Source organism: Eptatretus burgeri, chromosome 11 (assembly GCF_056783735.1).
Source record: "Eptatretus burgeri isolate ZD-2024b chromosome 11, Ebu_testis_v1, whole genome shotgun sequence".
NCBI classification, from domain to species: Eukaryota; Metazoa; Chordata; class Myxini; order Myxiniformes; family Myxinidae; genus Eptatretus; species Eptatretus burgeri.
In genome coordinates this window covers 93,942,986-93,957,080 of record NC_140971.1, presented here as the reverse complement: position 1 = coordinate 93,957,080, position 14,095 = coordinate 93,942,986, and the positions used below count along the sequence as shown (strand labels likewise).

Genomic DNA, 14,095 nt, shown 5'->3' with positions numbered 1-14,095 from the left:
CAAGTGATCCTGGATTTACCATATGAACCCTAAGTGTTCCAGGATGGAGCAGGCTTTCTGTAACTTGAACCATGTCTAGTTCCTGCCTTTTTGTGACACCAGAATTTACAAGGTATTTTTGTATTATGGTTTAAAAGACTGTTTGGCCATCAGGATACAAGCTGAAGAAACATGCATCGGTATTTTAAGGTTAAAAAAAAACAAATAATAATTTTTAAAAATCACTCCTGTAGTGGAAATGGAGCGGTGTTGTGATTTCGATCGTTTAACTTATTAAATGTTACAAACCCTAACGGACCTGGACAATTAAATAGAATTACAAGAAGGCAATGTTAACACTCCTTTGCGGACTTCTTTATTTATCATGATGTGTAATAAGCAAGTATGAGCCAAGCAACACAATGTACAGATGCCATACTCAAAAGCGCATAGACAACCAGGTTGTACATTCAGCCTCGGACCATGACCTTGATTCTGACTCTTGCTCAAACTGAGTTGCAATCGGAAAAGAGAAAAGAAAAGCATGTGACCTTTTCAGGAACGATTCAATATTTACCCTCACTTGCTGCCACCCATCTAAGTTTCAGAATTCGAGTGATTACAGTTCCAGCAGCAACGTTTTAGCTTCATAAAGTATTTCCCAAAATAGTGTCCAGGACCACATGGCTACCAAGTGGAAAATCAAGCTATCAATTAACAGAGTAACACAGCAGATTGTACCCCAACTGCGATTCAAATTCCAGAATCTGAAATCCTTAGTGTCTGCAATTACCCCAGTTCAGTCAATAAAAATACTATCTGACAACACATTGTACCTATTAGCAGAGCTCATTTGATAACTGTACAAACCAACAAGATACATGTACATCACACGGTCTCGCCGTCTCTGGCCAAACCTGCAAGAGCCCTTGGAGTGCAGCAAGAAGAGAAAAATCAAAATGAGCGCTCGGCGCTCAGGAACATGAGTCTTGCTTGCCGGATGAGCTTAGCAACATGTATGTAGTTCAACAATTAAAATCTTGAGCACTTTCAAGAAAACAGTGTCCAGCCAGAGGTGGCTTGCTTAGAGAGGTACATATCAACAATATGAGCATTCCCTCCAGCTGTATATTACTCTCCATATGCTGTGGTGGCAAAAAAAGGTGAAACGTTGATGCTCATACCAACCAGAAAGCCATGTTTCCATGGAACCACTGTATTTCTGAAAAGTCACTTGTGCACTCGATAGTTAGACTTGCACTTCTGTAGTGTTCATAAGACCGAGGGCTTAAGCTTCCTCCGGCGTAAGGCCACTCTTGAGCGTGCGTCGCACTGAAAAGAAATTCATACAAGGATTTGGGAAGGACGGGGGTTCAAAAGATGTATCTCCCAACCATGAAGGAATGATTTATCACCGTTCAAACTCAGTCTATCCATACCAAAAGACACCAATTCTGCCTTTTTATGAGATAGTCTAACACAAACATATACTCAGTGACGGAACACATTAAAGGGCAATGAAAGAGCACAGGTTACGGTCATATCTAGTAAGTATGGTTAATGACAAAGTGATTAATCTAAAACTGCTGCGTTGAAGTTAAGTGATTAAAAAAAAAAGTTTTAATATCAGCAGGGCTCAAAGTTCAACAGTTTTTGGTTGGCACACTCATTTTTTACCAATCTTTAATATCCAGGTGCAATTACTAAAATGTTTGCTGCACCAGAAAAAAAAAAATCAGGGTTACACCCTGATTTTTTTTTCTGGTGCAGGGTGTAACCTGTAAATCAGGGTGTAACCCTGATTTTTTTTTCTGGTGCAGCAAACATTTTAGTAATTGCACCTGGATATTAAAGATTGGTAAAAAATGAGTGTGCCAACCAAAACCTGTTTAACTGTAAGAAAGAATAATCGCCAGAAATATGTAAGAATAATTTTTTAATTTTTCTTTAAATTTTTTAATTATAGGATATTTGTGGTTTAATTTTTTTAATTATAGGATATTTGTGGTTTAATCTTTTTATTTATAGGATATTTGTGGCTCAATCTTTTTAATTACAGGATATTTGTGGTCAATTTTTTAAATTATAGGTTATTTGTGGTTAAATTTTTTTAATTATAGGATATTTGTGGTTTAATTTTTTTAACTATAGGATATTTGTGGTCAATTTTTTAATTATAGGATATTTGTGGTCAATTTTTTAAATTATAGGATAGTTGTGGTTTCGTTTTTTTTAATTATAGGATGTTTGTGGTCAATTTTTTTAATTATAGGATATTTGTGGTCAATTTTTTCAATTATCGGATATTTGTGGTTTAATCTTTTTAATTATAGGATATTTGTGGTCAATTTTTTAAATTATAGAATATTTGTGGTTAAATTCTTTTCATTATAGGATATTTGTGGTCAATTTTTTTTATTATAGGATATTTGTGGTCAATTTTTTTAATTATAGGATATTTGTGGTCAATTTTTTAAATTATAGGATATTTGTGGTCAATTTTTTAAATTATAGGATATTTGTGGTCAATTTTTTTAATTCTCGGATATTTGTGGTTTAATTTTTTAAATTCTAGCATATTTGTGGTTTAATTTTTTTAATTATAGGATATTAATTTTGTGGTTTAATTTTTTTTAATTCTTGCATATTTGTGGTTTATATATTTTTTAATTATAGGATATTTGTGGTTTAATTTTTTTAATTATAGCATATGTGTGGTTTAATTTTTTTTAATTATCAGTTATTTGTGGACAATTATTTTAATTATAGGATATTTGTGGTCAATTTTTTTTAATTACTGTATAGGATAATTGTAGTTTAATTCTTTTAAATTATAGGATATTTGTGGGCAATTTATAGGATATTTGTGGTCAATTTTTTAAATTATAGGATAATTGTAGTTTAATTGTTTTAATTATAGGATTTTTATGGTTAATTTTTTTAATTTTGGGATATTTGTGGTCAATTTTTTAAATAGGATATTTGTGGTCAATTTTTTTAATTATAGGATATTTGTGGTCAATTTTTTTAATGTGGGATATTTGTGGTTTAATTTTTTTAACTGTAGGACACATGTGGCTTAATTTTTTTATTATAGAATATCTGTGGGCAAGTCAATCAGTCTGCAAAGGAGAACATTTGATTTGTTTACAGTTCACAAATACAGACAACAAATGCTTTGTTGTAATCATTTAATATAGAGAGATGTAGAGTAATTCGGATTATTGAGCAACCATGCAGTGAGTGGTGCTGGCAAACGAAAGAAAAGGTATCTTTTTTTAATGGCCCAGTGTTACGGAGGAGTTCGAAAATTCCCGATAAATACGGTGTGTAACATAAATGGCTCATAATCTAAAATTGTACAAACAAAAAATTTGGAAAGGATGCGGTCAATATCTTCTGAGCCATTCACTTTCACTCATACAGCCTCAATGGTATGAAGGTCCATGCACACAGGAAGTGAATTCGCATGTGAAGCGGATAAACAAAATCGATTCAATGTTTGTGGATGTTTGTTCAATAAAATCCTTTAAGAGGACATCACAGCTTAATAGAACAGAGTGAACCGTATTTAAGGAGTCTTTAATCCTACAGCGGCTGATGTATACCTATAAGTCAAATTTGCACACCAGGTACGGATTAATTGAGAGAGAACAAATTGATAAAGCAAATTGTCAAGCGAGCAAATTTTGTGAATAAAATCGATTCGCTATTCGATCTATTCGCTCGCATCACTTTTTAGTTTCGTAACAACCACGTGAATATACTACATGCTCACATAATAGCACGCCGCATAGAATAATTTTTTTTTGGCATAGTGTGAAAAATCTAGTGGCATATGCAACCATTTAGTCATCAGCTTGGAGTCTAAATTAGGCATTTTGATTTCAGATGCTAAAATAAATGATTTCTGGACATATAAAGTTGACTGTGCAAGAAAGAACTTTCATTGATCATATGGATGCAAAAACAAGGTGAAAGATGAGCTTGAGAAACAAAGAAGACAAAGTAAATTTACACCTGAAATCTACTTTGCAGGTGCACAAGAAAAAATTTCTCTGAGGAGGAATCCTACATTTGTTAACTATCAATTTCATGCCAGAATAATCTTTTTTAAAATTTCCTTCCACAGTGTAAACAGATGAATATCGTTCAGGATGATGGAAGTTACAATTACAGTTAATGTCTGACTTACGTGACTTGCGGTTAGCACGTGAGCGTCTGCGCTCCCGTGTTGCTGCACGTGCACAAGGAGCCTGAGTTGCTGAACGAACGATACGATCCATTATTTCATCCGTGGGATCGTCTGCAGCAATTGTTGAGTCGTCGGGAGCCGTCACAGTCGCCACTCGCCCTGCAGGGTACAGTATTTGGATGTTATCATTACTTTGCATGTGCGGAGTGACAAGTGGGGTTAAGCAATTGGTTGAGTTTGTCTGTCTGTCTGTCAGTCTGTTCAGAAATGTCAGTTTATGATCAAGGAATTTCAATTGTTTGATTTGGTGTGAAGAAAGGTGGAGGCAATGTGCTCATGTGGCAGATGGCCATGGTTGATCACAGTTCGTGCAGTTTTAGTTGTTATGGGATGGGATCTGTGCCTTGCTGCTCCATCAAGCAAGGGGTTGTAATGTTGTGGGACGGGTATCGGTGGCGAGCGCGACCGCTAGATGGAGCAGTAGAGTTGGCTCCACCGAACACCCGGAATTCAGATAGTTACCTTCGGATAACTCCGAAGGTACGGGTCCCTTACAGGACCATGAATCGTCAATAAATCAACCGCGTTGGCACAGGGTTATTTGCCAAACTTCAAAATACCTAGAGGCCCATGTGGCGAGCTACCGAGGGATTCACACCCTCGACGGGGCTCGAACGGGATGAGTCATTACCGTGCTCGACCCGTGCGTAACCTGAGCGGATGGTTAACGGGGTCCCGTCGGTCCAAATGTACATCGACAGCTGCAACGGCCTTTTTAATCCACCAACACACGCACCGCGCTAAACCAATGAAGACAGAAACGAGCTGAAACATTCAACCAATGGATATTTATTTACAATAGGTGGGGAAGGAACACATAAAGGGCAGAGTTAAACCGACTATAAAGAATGTGAATAATGTATAGCGAAAGCACTTGTACAGTTGCTACTTAAAGACAGGGCCCCAGACACACACACGCACACAAATACCCAAAAGGAAATGGACCGTCCTGCCTCGTGCGGTTTGGCCGAGATGAGCAAACCAGGATGAGACCAGCCACGTCGAGATGAGACCAGACCAGCATCGAGATGCGACCAGACCAGCGTCGAGATGTATCCAGACCAGCCTCGAGATGAGACGAGATCAGTGCCAGCGAGATGAGACAAGATCAGCACCAGCGAGATGAGACGAGATCAGTGCGAGTGAGATGAGACGAGATCAGCGCCAGCGAGATGAGACAAGATCAGCACAAGCGAGATGAGACGAGATCAGCACCAGTGAAATAAGACGAGATCAGCGCCAGCAAGATGAGAGCAGACGGGGCGCAATCCTCCTCCTCACACTCGTCCCAACAACCACCACACTTCTTTTTCAGGAGGAAGGGGCTTCTTCTCCCGACCACTTGCCTCCCGATTGGTCGGACCCATCGCGCGATTCCCTGGCCGTCCTCCATTGGACAGGCCTGCGGTAGACGGGGCAACTCCCACCCCTGTGGGCGGAGTCCCGAGCAGAGGCGTTTGTGGCTCCGCCCACCTCCTCACCTCTGGCTACATGCCTAATGGCGATGCTGCTGAGTCAGAAACGGGGCGGGTGAGACGCCCGCTCCTTGCCGATTGGCTTAGAGGGACGCCATGCCTATGTTAGGCTCCGCCCACATGCACGCTTGCTGGCGAGCGTGCGAAGAATGCCACGAGCATTATGGCGTCAGGATGGAGTGAAGGTGTTGTTGTTGTGTTATGGGGTGTAAAAATGTAAAAGAAAACCCTGACTATCAAAATAACTCAGCAGAGCATGAACATTTAATTCCCATTCGACTCGGGACGGAACCCTAACTAGAAACACACACTTACCGATATAACTGTTCTATAGGGACCTGAATGTTGAGTGTTCATATCTTCCAGATTCGCAACAGTAATACGTGTGTATACACATACACACACATACACACACACACACACACACACACACACACACACACACACACACACACACACACACACACACACACACACACACACACACACACACACACACACACAGTCTGCCTAGCAGGCATGTAATACGTCAGCCATTATAAAGCTTGCAGTGTCAGTGTGAGAAAATTTTGACGATATCCGGGACCCAATCGCTCAGTGGGCGGCCACCATGTTTGTGATGAGGTCTTTGGGTTTGAGTCCCGGGGTGAGTTAGAATTTTTTCACACTAGCCCTATTCAGGAATTTATTTCTGTTTAAATGAAAATATAAATATAAATAAATGAAAAAAATGGGCTAAAATTCCTCCAAGCTGATGTGCCAGACTGATCAAGAGTTACCGGAAACGATGGTTGAAGTTATTTCTGCTGAAGGGGGTAACACCACTTCCTGAATGTAATATAAAGGTTCACATACTTTTTTTTCCGACAAAGAAATTGAATGTTGGATAATTTGCTCAATGATTAAATGAAAAGTAGATTTTTTTTTCATGTGCTATTTGTTTAATCAGGTTCTCTTTATCTATTATTATGACTTAGATGAAGATCTGATCACATTTTAGGTCAAATTTATGAAGACGTACAGAAAATTCCAAAGGGTTCACAAACTCACGCATATCACAATCTCACATAATCATGTAAACATTCACGCACAATATGTCCATATATATGTGTGTGCACACAATTATGACTCATACGTGTGTGTGTGTGTGTGTGTGTGTGTGTGTGTGTGTGTGTGTGTGTGTGTGTGTGTGTGTGTGTGTGTGTGTGTGTGTGTGTGTGTGTGTGTGTGTGTGTGTGTGTGTGTGTGTGTCGTTTGCCACCACCGGTCGTCATCTCCACATGGGGTCCCCAAGACTGAACAGAGCCTTCCCTGGTCTCGAAGTACAGGTCTCCACCCCAGCAAAATACCATGACTCATGGACCAAGCCGCATTTCCACCACATTTGTGCTCCATTTTCCTATCCACTTCTGGGGGTTCATCTGCTCACACCCAGGGACACCACCGCTTACCTGGACATGGTGAGCCGCTGTCACTGGTCACCACCTCCACACAAGGTCTTACTGAACCCCAGTCCCATCCGTCCATGGTGGGATGGAGTCGCACCACGGATGGGAGTTGGCAAAAGGCAGCAGTCCTCGGCAGGATGGAGTCGAAAAAGCCCCTCCAGGCTGTATGGCTAGGCCACATCTCGAACGCATGTCGATCAATCATACCGGGCACCACATGCTGCCGCGGCTGCTGGCTTCGGTCACGCCACAAACGTATATCAAATGGCGTGTTACCATGCATATCAAACGCCACTTGCACCAACTCAGCACGGTCTTTGGTCTTATCCATCCCGAAGAGAGTGAGCTGGAAACATGCGCCTCCTCCCCCTCGCTGCCATCGGTGTGTGTGAGTGTGTGTGTGTGTGTGTGTGTGTGTGTGTGTGTGTGTGTGTGTGTGTGTGTGTGTGTGTGTGTGTGTGTGTGTGTGTGTGTGTGTGAGTGTGTGTGAGTGTGTGTGTGAGCTCCACTCCGAATCTCAGTCCTCAGATCATGTTAAAAAAAAATTCAAAGGCAACATTGTTTTATAAAGGCCAAAATAAGAAATGCTTTTCTAATGTTACTCAAGAGGTTAGTCAAATAATGAGGGTCGGATTTTAATTAAAATTGGTAAATAACTTCCTTTCTGAGCAATTTTCAAGATGAATCGAGCTCTTATCCAAAACCTGATGCTACGAGTCCTCACGGTCGAACGGAAAGGGTAGCACGATGAACCTTGATGTGAAACAGCCAAGCCAAAAGCCAATTGACTTATTCTATCCTTCATTATGAACGGTTTCGTATTGAACAAGTGAAGGTTTGAAATCTCAGATCATGCAATACTCACCACGGCGTGATCGTCCACGGCTTCCACCAAGTATGGGAGAGCCGGTGATGGCTCCCAAAGTGGTGCCACGTCCCAACGATGCCTGCAGGACTGCGGTCATTGACTCATGCTCCTGATCCTGCTCGGATGTTGGGCGACGGCGAAGACCAGCTATCGGCAGCGAAGGAGCAGAACTGCTGGCTGTAGCTTCTGAAGAGAACCTACCAGACTGGAGAGGAGGAGGCAAGTAAAAGAGATGGAAAGGATGCAATTCATGACTTTTTAAGTTTTATCATTGCCATCGACCATTATTGGGAAATGTCTTTTACTCTTAATTTGTCGCTTTCTAAATCTACCTGTCTCGGAAGAAGTGAATTCTTACAAAAAAAATGTCTTTGAATAAGGCTCATATGGCTGCGCCTGGATAGGTTTGAGTGTAAAGGAGTAGCAGCTGAAACCCGAATCCTATCTTGGTTCTTCCTGATGATTCTATATTTGATCTTTCCTTCTTCAGGTTCCTTCTGTTGACTCCATTGCAGTAATTGGTCTTTTGTTTGATCATATCCATCTGATGACTGTTAGCTGCTGGAATAGCAACTGCTCTGACTAAATAAATCAGGACATTCTGTCAATAAACATGAACATAAAGATCAAGTTGCAATCGTCTTCTTCTTTGGTGTGGTGCAGGTTCTTCTTTGCAGGATGGTGCAGGTTCTTTGATGAGCGGTCTTGCAGGTGTAGTTCACAGTCGGTTAAGACCACTCCACCGGTGTCTGTCGGTCAAAGCCTGGGGGCTCCTTCGTTGGATCTTGAACGAGCTGGCCATTTTGTCCTGATGCCTTTTCCCATTGCTGCCATCACAACTCCTTGTCGTTAGTATTGGCCACCGCAGGCCCCCTTATCCAGAAAGGCTTCCGTGACCTAAATCAAAGTCTTGGAGGATTCAGTAGCTCTTTGTGGATTGGCAGATCAACATTGGATTGTATCTGAAGGTACACTCGGGATGTTTGTGCTTGCCTGCGAATATATGGGGGTGTGATGTTAGTCAGTGCAGGGAGCCACAGTCAAGGTGTTGACTTCAGTGTGCCAGATACAATTCTCATTGCAGAGTTCAGGATAGAGTCAAGGTGCTTAGTGTGACTGCTCACAGCGCAGACAGGTGCACGGTACTCCGCAGTGGGATACACTAGAACGAGGCTCGAAGTGTGAAGGCTGCGTGTGCCAGCTCCCCAGATAGTGCCAGCTAGCTTACAGATGAGGTTCACTGATGTCTTAGTTTTCTCACAAACCATTTTCAGATGTTTCCTGTATGTGAGGCTGTGATCCAAAGTGATTCCAACATATTTGGGTTGTGGTTCGTTCTCGACTGACTTTCCACAGATGGAGACATCTAGTTTGGCATGAACCAGGCATTTGCTCAGATGGAAAGCAGTGATAATAGTTTTTGATGAATTGGGGTGGAGTCTCCATTTGGTAAAATACTTCAACAAAACCTTCAGGTCATCAAGATTGCATGATTGGTAGGCAAGAGTGAGATCATCAGCAAAAGCAAACTTTTGTGAAGTAATCACAGGTGGGTCACTTGTGCTACATGGCCAAAAGTATGCGGACACCCCTTCTAATTAATGGGTTCGGCTATTTCAGCTGCACCCATTTCTGTCAGGTATATAAAATTAATCACACAACCATGCAATCTCCGTAGACAAACGTTGGCAGTGGAATGGGCCACACTGAAGAGCTCAGTGACTTTCAATGTGGCACTGTCATAGGATGCCACCTTTCCAACAAATCAGTTCATCAAATTTCTGCCCCGCTAGAGCTGCCCCGGTCAACTGTAAGTGCTGTTATTGTGAAGTGGAAACGTCTCGGAGCAACAACAGCTCAACCGCGAAGTGGTAGGCCACACAAGCTCACAGAACGGGACCGCTGAGTGCTGAAGTGCGTAGTGTGGAAAAAAATGTCTGTCGTCGGTTGCAACACTCACTTACTGAGTTCCAAAATGACTCTGGAAGCAACGTCAGCCCAAGCATTGTTTGTTGAGAGCTTCATGAAATGGGTTTCCATGGCCAAGCAGCCACACACAAGCCTAAGGTCACCATACGCAATGCCAAGCATTAGCTGGAGTGGTGTAAAGCTCACCACCATTGGACTCTGGAGCAGTGGAAATGTGTTCTCTGGAGTGGTGAATCACGCTTCACCATCTTGCAGTCTGATGGACAACTCTGAATTTGGCGGATGCCAGGAGAACGCTACCTGCCCGAATGCATAGTGCCAACTGTAAAGTTTGTTGGAAGAGGAATAATGGTCTGGGGCTGTTTTTCATGGTTCGGGCTCGGCCCCTTAATTCCAGTGAAGGGAAATCTTAACGCCACAGCATACAATGACACTCTAGATTATTCTGTGCTTCCAACTTTGTGGCAACAGTTTGGGGAAGGCCCTATCCTGTTTCAGCATGACAATGCCCCCGTGCACAAAGCGAGGTCCATACAGAAATGGTTTGTCGCACAGAGTGCACAGAGTGACTGGCTGCACAGAGCCCTGACCTCAGCCCCATCGAACACCTTTGGGATGAATTGGGACGCCGACTGCGAGCCAGACCTAATCACCCACCATCAGTGCCCAGCCTCACCAATGCTGTTGCGGCTGAATGGAAGCAAATCCCCGCAGGAATGTTCCAACATCGAATGAAAAGCCTTCCCAGAAGAGTGGAGGCTGTTATAGCAGCAAAGTGGGGACTAACTCCATATTCATGCCCATGATATCGGAATGAGATGTTGGACGTGCACGTGCCCACATACTTTTGGCCACGTCGTGTATATTGAAAAGCATCGGGGCCAACACTGGTCCTTTGGGGCGTCCATCATTCAGAGTTCTTGGTGCACTGGTCATATCTCCAAGTAAGACTCTGAAACGATGGTTGCTAAGCATAGATGCAAGTACTCGCACGGATGCACGGCAGGGAAGGAGCTTTTCTGGCTTAAAAAGGAAGCCATGTCTCCAAACTGTCATAAGCTTCTGACCTGATTCACAGATCTTCTCCATGGTCTGAACCTTGCCTGTTCTATTGGGTTGGAAGGATCAACTCGTGATGAGATACGGCTTGGTAGAAGACACTCAAACAACTTGTATGATGTGCAGAGTAATGATATTGGTCGGTAGCTTGAAGCGTTATCTAGCAGCTTCCCTGGCTTGATCATGGTGATAACCTCAGCCTCTGTCTACATCGAAGGAATGATGCCAGGCTGATTGACAGCAGTAAAGAAGGAAGCACACCAAGCTTTACCTTTAGGCTCTAGATTATTTTGGAATTCTGGGTGCTCGGTACGTCATCTTGGTCAGCTGTTTTCACAGACTTTGTTGATTTGAGTGCCTCTTATACTTCATGAAGGGTGTATGGGGATGCCAAGCTAGAGGTAGTTGGTAGTGTGGCCATGGTAGCAGAAAGTTCTTGACGGACTTGATCTTATGTTGCTTGGACGTGATGCCTTTGGAATTCTGGAGGAGCTTTGATGTTACATCAAGTTGCAATGATAATTAGGCCACAACCAAAATTATGAATGGTTAATTGTTTATTTGTTCATTATTAAATGAACGTATTTTCGTTATGCTATAAAATAAATTGCATGTCTCTACACATACACAGGTAAAAGGGGGATAGGGGGGGCAAGTGAGGCCACAATTGGACAAGAAAAGCAAGGGAATGACCAAACATGAAAACAGGTGAAGGAGAGTAGAGGAAGAAACATAGTAAATCTGCAAGTAAGAGGGTTGTGGTCGGTAGAGCTAATGGAGGTGAAAAAAAGATCACAGGTAAGTTTTGGAACTCACATCAGATAGTGGTGCACCACCTCCTTGTTCATCACTGATGAGTTTGCTACCACCACACTACTGAATGTTTTATGAATGTGCACAGAGAGAAAACAATGGAGTGTTCCATGAAAATGAAAGCTAAAACTACATGTCATCAATTTGATAAAACGTCAAAGAGACGACGAAGTGACGAAGTTTGTGAACAACCGTACTTGTTTATAATACTTGCGGGAAAACTCGAAAGGCAGGAAATGACAAAACTCTCAACATCCATCATTTTTCATTCTTTTAAAGAGAGCGACAACTGAAAAATCTGGGACAAAATGAACGGTCTTCAAAATCGTGCAAAATGATCTCGTCCTTAACGAGCGGTGTTAATATATCTGATTTCTTCACGACAACAATTAACACGGATGATAAGGGAATGATGGAAGTACACAAACGAGGAAACTCACGTCCGTGATCATTTTCCCCCGCGTCTTATTGCGTTCCCGATGTGATGCGCGTTTCTGCTGCTGCTGCAGGATACGCTCTCGCGTTGTCCTGTACTCGAGTGCAAACTCAGAAACCACACGGCAGAGGCGCATCACGCTGAAATCACGTGCAGATGCAGGAGAGTGGCCAGCATACAATAGAAATGCATGGAACCTGGTCATGTGAAGGATACGATACAGGTATTCAACAGTGATATGCTTCTCATGGGAGCAGTTCCACGTTGTCATCACACTAAAACTCCTCCACTTCAAGTTCCATATTTTGTGCTTCAACCATTTCATCAGCATTTGTATCAATGAAAAATAAATTCTCATTGCTGTTATTCTTAATATTCGTTTGTCGGGCAATAGCTGTAGTGATAGCGCTGAAAAATTGCAACATTGCCCTCTGTCCTACAATCGGTAGAAAAAAAGAATTTGATGCAAACGTCAGCATGTTGCAATGTCTCGGAAGCTTGACAATATGCCTACTTTTACTTGATATGTCTAACTATATTTTCAAATCGTATTGTTGTTTTAGAAGTCGAAGGCTTATTATATTTACAGGGTGTTTCAAAAAGATTGATACAACTTTGACTTCCTGCCATTTCTTTGTTTTTTTTTTTACCGAAACCGTTTTCCTTTTCAGGGTTTGGTAGTGTTATTGCGGTGTTTGTTCCCTGGGATTTCTCGCACCGGAGCTCAACGATGCCATTGATAGTGTAGCAGAAGCCGAGCGTGGTGGCTCTGTGGTATGAGAATAAATCATATGTCGCCACCTGCCAGAGGTTCGCCGGGAATACGACCTCAGAACACGTGATGGACCTACAAATTGTGCCATTCAACGTATTGTGAAACATTTTGAGCACAACTGTGCAGTGCAGAACCAGAGCAAGGGCAACAGGGGCAGGCCAGCATCAGTAACCAGGAGCCAAAACCAACATCGACGCCATGCGGGATTCAACAGTGGACAGTCCCAAGAAGTCCCACCACCAGCGCTCCTGGGAGCTAGACATCAAACCAACACCAGTCTGGCATATCCTCACTAAGGAAATGAAGCTCATCATCTCTATTACGCATAAACTGAGTCAAGATGACATGAGAATGAGACTTGATATGTGCAGTTGGCTCAGTGACAGGATGGAGCGGTACCCAAACTGGATCAACCTGATCTGGTTCAGTGAAGAAGCACATTTCCACTTGAACCATGCCATCAACAACCACAACAACATTTTTTTCTGGGGAGCAGAACCACCTGAAGAGATCACTGAGAGGTTCCTGAAAGGGCCTAAGGTCACATGCTTCTGCACCTTCAATGCCAGATGGAGAACGCTAGGGCCTTACTGGTTTGAGAATGACAACAGCAGGACGGTGACAATCAATGGTGAGCGCTAACGGACCATGCTCCAGAAGCTCAATAATGATCGAGCCCAAAATGTCACCCCAAACCAGCTCAGCATGACCTGGTTTATGCAGGATGGTGCACCCTCTCATACAGCTGGTGACACCATCACTCTCCTGCGGCAGCTCTTCAGAAACCGCCTCATTGCCCTGGGTACCGCTCACGACTGGGCATGATAGCCCAGACTTGAACCCTCTGGACTACTGGTTCTGGGGGGCTGCCAAGGGCTCTGTCTATTTCAACCATCCTGCCACACTGGATGATCTGAAGCAGGAGGTGTCACAATACCTTCAGGCAGGACCACATGAGTCCGACAGAAAATTTGATAGAACTTTGGAGTCAGGATCAATGCCTGTCTGAACCGAGGAGGGGCACACATCGAGAACATCAATTATAAGGATTTTGCATA

The 14,095-nt window shown here is 42.8% G+C and overlaps 1 protein-coding gene across 1 annotated transcript in view; it reads right to left on the bottom strand.

The window, feature by feature from the left end:
* Positions 1-332: 332 nt before the first annotated feature.
* LOC147017678 (FH1/FH2 domain-containing protein 3-like) overlaps positions 333-14,095 on the bottom strand; it is a 257,701-nt gene continuing 243,938 nt past the window's right edge. The window contains exons 24-27 of the mRNA XM_085847448.1: positions 12,267-12,459; positions 8,023-8,230; positions 4,175-4,333; positions 333-1,311 (exon numbers count right to left, since the gene is read on the bottom strand). Coding sequence (XP_085703574.1) covers positions 1,268-1,311; positions 4,175-4,333; positions 8,023-8,230; positions 12,267-12,459 — 604 coding nt within the window. The 3' untranslated portion in view covers positions 333-1,267. The remainder of the gene's footprint in view (positions 1,312-4,174; positions 4,334-8,022; positions 8,231-12,266; positions 12,460-14,095) is intronic.